General features: G+C 36.7%; 1 protein-coding gene across 10 annotated transcripts in view; it reads left to right on the forward strand.

The window, feature by feature from the left end:
- Positions 1–5,692, forward strand: part of LOC104610178 (uncharacterized) — a 98,691-nt gene extending 92,999 nt beyond the window's left edge. For 7 of the 10 annotated variants that reach the window (XM_010276680.2, XM_010276685.2, XM_088888036.1 and 4 more), the window contains one exon: positions 454–1,020. In XM_010276680.2, coding sequence (XP_010274982.1) covers positions 454–522 — 69 coding nt within the window. In that variant the 3' untranslated portion in view covers positions 523–1,020. Of the gene's footprint in view, positions 1–453; positions 1,021–1,142 lie in introns of those variants that run through there. The other 3 variants (XR_016076340.1, XR_002023384.2, XM_010276684.2) reach the window with 3 other exon arrangements.
- Positions 5,693–6,000: the final 308 nt, after the last annotated feature.

Here is a 6,000-nt window from a genome sequence, read left to right on the forward strand (position 1 = left end):
CCAGATTTATACATCTCAAATGTAACCTCTTTCCTAGTAAAGTGAAGATTGCTTTCGGATTTTTACTTGGGCAAGAGGAATTATAGCTATTACTTGATTAATTTCTTATCTAAGAGAAAAGCATTTTAGCTTTCATGTTTTATGTTGTTTCTAGAGTTATTTGTTTCAAAGGAAATTGTAAAACATTTCACCTGGTGTAAATATTAGTTCAACTTTTTTACACATCAATTATAGATTATGATTCTAAGATTTCTTATGATTCTCCAACACATGCTCTAAAACTACATATGGCATCTATATTTTTTTTCTAAAACCATTTACATTGTGGGTTTGTGGTGGTGGTGGGTGGGGGAGTTCCTTCATTCCCTCATCAAAAATGAATGACTTGACATTACATTTCTTAATGTCTTCTTAGTTGTGTTTCACACTGGTTTATGTTTATTCTTTTGGCAGTTGATAAATTCTCATGATGCCTCTGTAAGTCGGCTAATTAGAACATCACTGCGATATAGACCCTACTAGAACCAATTCAGTCATCTTCATTGTATTTTTAAGAGTAAGAGTCCCACAGATGGGAATTATGGACTTCCTCCCGGTTCCTTTCAGTTATGAGGAACACCTGAGCACCTATGTTGGGGGTAGAGGTGCATGAAATATCTTACAATTGTAATGACCTTCGCCCATGAACTTTGAAGAGGAATAGTGTCTTATCTGCAACAACATAGTCCAAGTTTGGTTGAAGAGTACATGGAGGGAGAACCTGTAGCATCTGCCAGACACTTGATTCACCCTCTGGCATGTGGTTAAACAGGCACTAAAAATCCAGCTCGCCCCACACTCTTAGGAATCATGTATTTACAATAACTGCAGTAGTGGAACCAATTGCTGTTATCTGATCAAAGGTCAAGTGAGTTGTAAACCTGTAATATGATTCTTGCCATCTTTTGGACAGGGACAAAAACGTCATGCAAGATACAAATAACTTTATAAATGAGTAATTGCAATTCTATTGCCCAGTAATAGAGTTTGTCTTCTATAATTTATTATTGTGGTACAAATAATTCTCGCCAACTGGTTTGATACAATATTTTGCAACCATGTCTGAAGTTTCTACTAGTTACAATCTTTTAACATGGTTATAGAAGGTGAGACTTGGTGATAGCTGGTAAGGCATACAAATGAAGGGGAGATAGCCCAAATTGCCTTGCCTCAATTGCAATGTATCAGGATTCAAAATATTGCAATGTATCAGGTGCGTATTACACAATGTGTATTGATTTTCAAGGTCACTAGTACAAGCAATACTTGAGTTAGGTGGGTTTAAAGAACTACCTAGCATTAACACTATGCTCCTGTTGGAGTCATCTAGTCTTCTGTGGTGCATTAACATGATTATTGCTGATTGCAGAAGCTTGCTTTCTGACCTCATAATAGTCTGTGTTTCATGCTTTATCTTGTCTACATGTATCCACATGGCTTATGCATCCTGATTTTTAGAAGACATGTACATTCTGATCTTCATCGAGATTGAACGAATATTCTTTTAAGATTCAAAAAAATATCCTACTATATTGGATTGAATTGGAGTAGATCAAAATCCCATCCATTGACAACTCTTTAAGATGGTAATTGGTAATGAATCAAAATGAGTTTAAAGAATCTCTAATACAAAACCTATATGAAAAATACATAGGAAAATAAAAAACAATTTAAATGAAAAGGTTGAAATTAAGCTTGAAAGCTACTAAACCATTTTTTATGACATGGTCTAGTAGGCAATAGGCAAGTTTACCATTACTTTGCACTTTCTTGTATTATGAAAATCTATTATAAATTTGTTAGGCTTATGATTATGAATCTGTTAGATAGTTATGCCCTTAGCTCCAATCAGATTGATGTACTTATTCACATTTATTGTAAATGAATGAAATACATAAGTGGTTCGTGTTATTATGTTTTGTTTCTGCCAAGGCTGACACTAATGTGCTGTCAAGAAAGTTGGAGTGGTTTGTCTCAACTGCCAAGATAAGACCTGAAGCACATGTAGTGTGGGTTTGATTGAAACTCCGAACTGGACTATTTTCTAATTATGCCCTAGACCTTGGAGATAGATGGGCAAAACTGGAAAATTACACCTAACCCCTAGACTCGATTATGGTATAGCACTTGGTGTAAGATTAGGCTGTCTTTTATATGCCAATTAGTGAGATCCTTAGAGGGGTCAAAACCTGGGTATGTTGGGGCAGTCTGAGAATTCACTTGAGTGGGTGATCATAGTGACAGAATCAACCCCTTTGTCGGACAAAGTGAATGATCGGAGAATGCACTCTCTTTGATGGAAACCTAAACTGTTAGCAGTTGATTTCAAACTTGTTGAAATTTGTTTTTGCAAAATATATTTATATATAGATATACATATATGTTTTGGTTTCACAAAATGTTTGTAAAATGTTTTAATTCCCGGGATCCATGTGAGTAAAGAGTGCAACACTGTACCTTGCAGTCGAGGGAAATGTCCTCTCTTGTCAGGTAGTGTTTGATCATTATGGGCTGAGAGATTAAATGTAAGACCATTTAGGGTTTATACTTGATGGGCTAATCTCACATAAGTCTATAGTGCTTGGGCCTTCATAAGGTGGCTGGACCCAATGACCATTTAGTGTAAATGTTAAGCCTGTTAAGAGTCCACACTGTTGAGCTTAGGGGTTCATTGTCTTTAGCAGTGAATTCGGCCAAGCCTTGTAACAGAGGTTATGCTTAACCAATATGGCTTATGTAGAGATCAATGATGGGTCCCACGCCATACAAAGAGAGCCAAGCTAACCAGCAATCAAAAGGAAGTGAGCCTGAAGGCTTAATGGGTCTAAGGCCCAATTCGAATTGGGCTAATTAGATTAGTTAAGAGATTGGTGAATTTGAGTTTAGATCTGCTTCTAGATTAGCAAGAGGATAAGATATGTTTTATCCATTTAGGAGTTCTAATCCAAATAAAGATTTGGATCAAAGAACATTTTCCTAATAAGATTAGGCTGTCTTTTATATGCCAATTAGTGAGATCCTTAAAGGGGTCAAAACCTGGGTATGTTGGGGCAGTCTGAGAATTCACTTGAGTGGGTGATCATAGTGACAGAATCAACCCCTTTGTCGGACAAAGTGAATGATCGGAGAATGCACTCTCTTTGATGGAAACCTAAACTGTTAGCAGTTGATTTCAAACTTGTTGAAATTTGTTTTTGCAAAATATATTTATATATAGATATACATATATGTTTTGGTTTCACAAAATGTTTGTAAAATGTTTTAATTCCCGGGATCCATGTGAGTAAAGAGTGCAACACTGTACCTTGCAGTCGAGGGAAATGTCCTCTCTTGTCAGGTAGTGTTTGATCATTATGGGCTGAGAGGTTAAATGTAAGACCAATTAGGGTTCATACTTGATGGGCTAATCTCACATAAGTCTATAGTGCTTGGGCCTTCATAAGGTGGCTGGACCCAATGACCATTTAGTGTAAATGTTAAGCCTGTTAAGAGTCCACACTGTTGAGCTTAGGGGTTCATTGTCTTTAGCAGTGAATTCGGCCAAGCCTTGTAACAGAGGTTATGCTTAACCAATATGGCTTATGTAGAGATCAATGATGGGTCCCACGCCATACAAAGAGAGCCAAGCTAACCAGCAATCAAAAGGAAGTGAGCCTGAAGGCTTAATGGGTCTAAGGCCCAATTCGAATTGGGCTAATTAGATTAGTTAAGAGATTGGTGAATTTGAGTTTAGATCTGCTTCTAGATTAGCAAGAGGATAAGATATGTTTTATCCATTTAGGAGTTCTAATCCAAATAAAGATTTGGATCAAAGAACATTTTCCTAATAAGATTAGGCTGTCTTTTATATGCCAATTAGTGAGATCCTTAAAGGGGTCAAAACCTGGGTATGTTGGGGCAGTCTGAGAATTCACTTGAGTGGGTGATCATAGTGACAGAATCAACCCCTTTGTCGGACAAAGTGAATGATCGGAGAATGCACTCTCTTTGATGGAAACCTAAACTGTTAGCAGTTGATTTCAAACTTGTTGAAATTTGTTTTTGCAAAATATATTTATATATAGATATACATATATGTTTTGGTTTCACAAAATGTTTGTAAAATGTTTTAATTCCCGGGATCCATGTGAGTAAAGAGTGCAACACTGTACCTTGCAGTCGAGGGAAATGTCCTCTCTTGTCAGGTAGTGTTTGATCATTATGGGCTGAGAGGTTAAATGTAAGACCAATTAGGGTTCATACTTGATGGGCTAATCTCACATAAGTCTATAGTGCTTGGGCCTTCATAAGGTGGCTGGACCCAATGACCATTTAGTGTAAATGTTAAGCCTGTTAAGAGTCCACACTGTTGAGCTTAGGGGTTCATTGTCTTTAGCAGTGAATTCGGCCAAGCCTTGTAACAGAGGTTATGCTTAACCAATATGGCTTATGTAGAGATCAATGATGGGTCCCACGCCATACAAAGAGAGCCAAGCTAACCAGCAATCAAAAGGAAGTGAGCCTAAAGGCTTAATGGGTCTAAGGCCCAATTCGAATTGGGCTAATTAGATTAGTTAAGGGATTGGTGAATTTGAGTTTAGATCTGCTTCTAGATTAGCAAGAGGATAAGATATGTTTTATCCATTTAGGAGTTCTAATCCAAATAAAGATTTGGATCAAAGAACATTTTCCTGATATGATTAGGAAGCTGATCCAAGAAGGATTATAAATAGAGGGAGAAATCATTCTGTTAAACACTTTTGCAAATCTCAGATCTTCTCTCTGTTCTTGCCACCTTACCTGGTTCGATTTCTATTTCTTGAGTGGTCAAGATTGGATCTTGATATTGTTTCTTGCTAGAAGAAAGAGTCTTGAATTTGTGCTCACATCCCTGCGTGATTTTTGTTGAAGAATTGGGGTTCTTGTTGAAGAATCTCTTTGTTGATCTTGCCTCACCCTAAGTTGTGTCATCTCCAGTGGAGGAAGGATTCGGTGAAATCTTTGGGCGTGAATACCTATGTTGGGAATTACTATTGATTCCGTATCAGGTATATCCCTCTCTTAATATTGGTTTCAGATTTGGTCCAGTTTGTTTCAAAAACGAACATTGAAAAATATAGTTTTTCTAAATCAAGGAATAGGATTCTCAGAATGGAGAAATAATTTTTTTTTGAAATTTCGCCCAGCCACCCTTCATGGTTCGACCATCCATATGATGGATCCTTCTTCCCATTAGTGGTATCAGAGCCAAGTTGAAGTCTTAAACCAAATCTAGACCAGATCTATTTTTGCACAAATGGGCAGAAATTATTCTACCCGATTTGCGCAAGTTTGCAGTTTTCTGGGAATTGGTTTCCAATTTTTTGGTGTATAGATATGAAATTAATTATTTATTATTCTTTATTGATTATGGAATGGTTCTATAATTGTTTCTTGGATTCTTGGGTTGTTGTGTGAAGGAGATCGAATTCTTTAAACGTGGCAAGATTTGCGCACCCTATAATTTTTCATTCTATTCATTTTGGCATGTAAATAATTGTTTTTAATTTTTAGACAAAATGTATAGGATTTGATGTGATGTAATTAATAGAAAATTAGGTTTTTCTTTTTTTTTTACATCTGAAGACTTGCTGTAACGTGTGGAAGAAGAGAAGACCTTTTGCAGTTTGAGAAATTGCAATCTGCGATTTGCATATATCGATTTCACTATTTACAATCCCCTTTGTTTTGTAGGTTTGAAATCACACGTACAACCCTCTGGTATGTTTTCTTGCTGATTCTTGATTGTCTTTAATCGACTGTAATTAATTTCAGATCACAATTTTGAATTGGATCTAGTAATGGACACCAAACCTTAGGCCGGTTTGACCCATGATTGGTCCAAATTGGTTGGACCGAACCTATGATTCAATAGGGGTCTGTTCTCAGCCCTAAATTCTGATTTGGGCCAGGGGTTTGATAGCCCATTACAAGATGCAATTT

The sequence above is a fragment of the Nelumbo nucifera genome, chromosome 5 (genome assembly GCF_055504915.1).
Source record: "Nelumbo nucifera cultivar China Antique chromosome 5, China Antique-T2T, whole genome shotgun sequence".
In the NCBI taxonomy this organism is placed as follows: domain Eukaryota; kingdom Viridiplantae; phylum Streptophyta; class Magnoliopsida; order Proteales; family Nelumbonaceae; genus Nelumbo; species Nelumbo nucifera.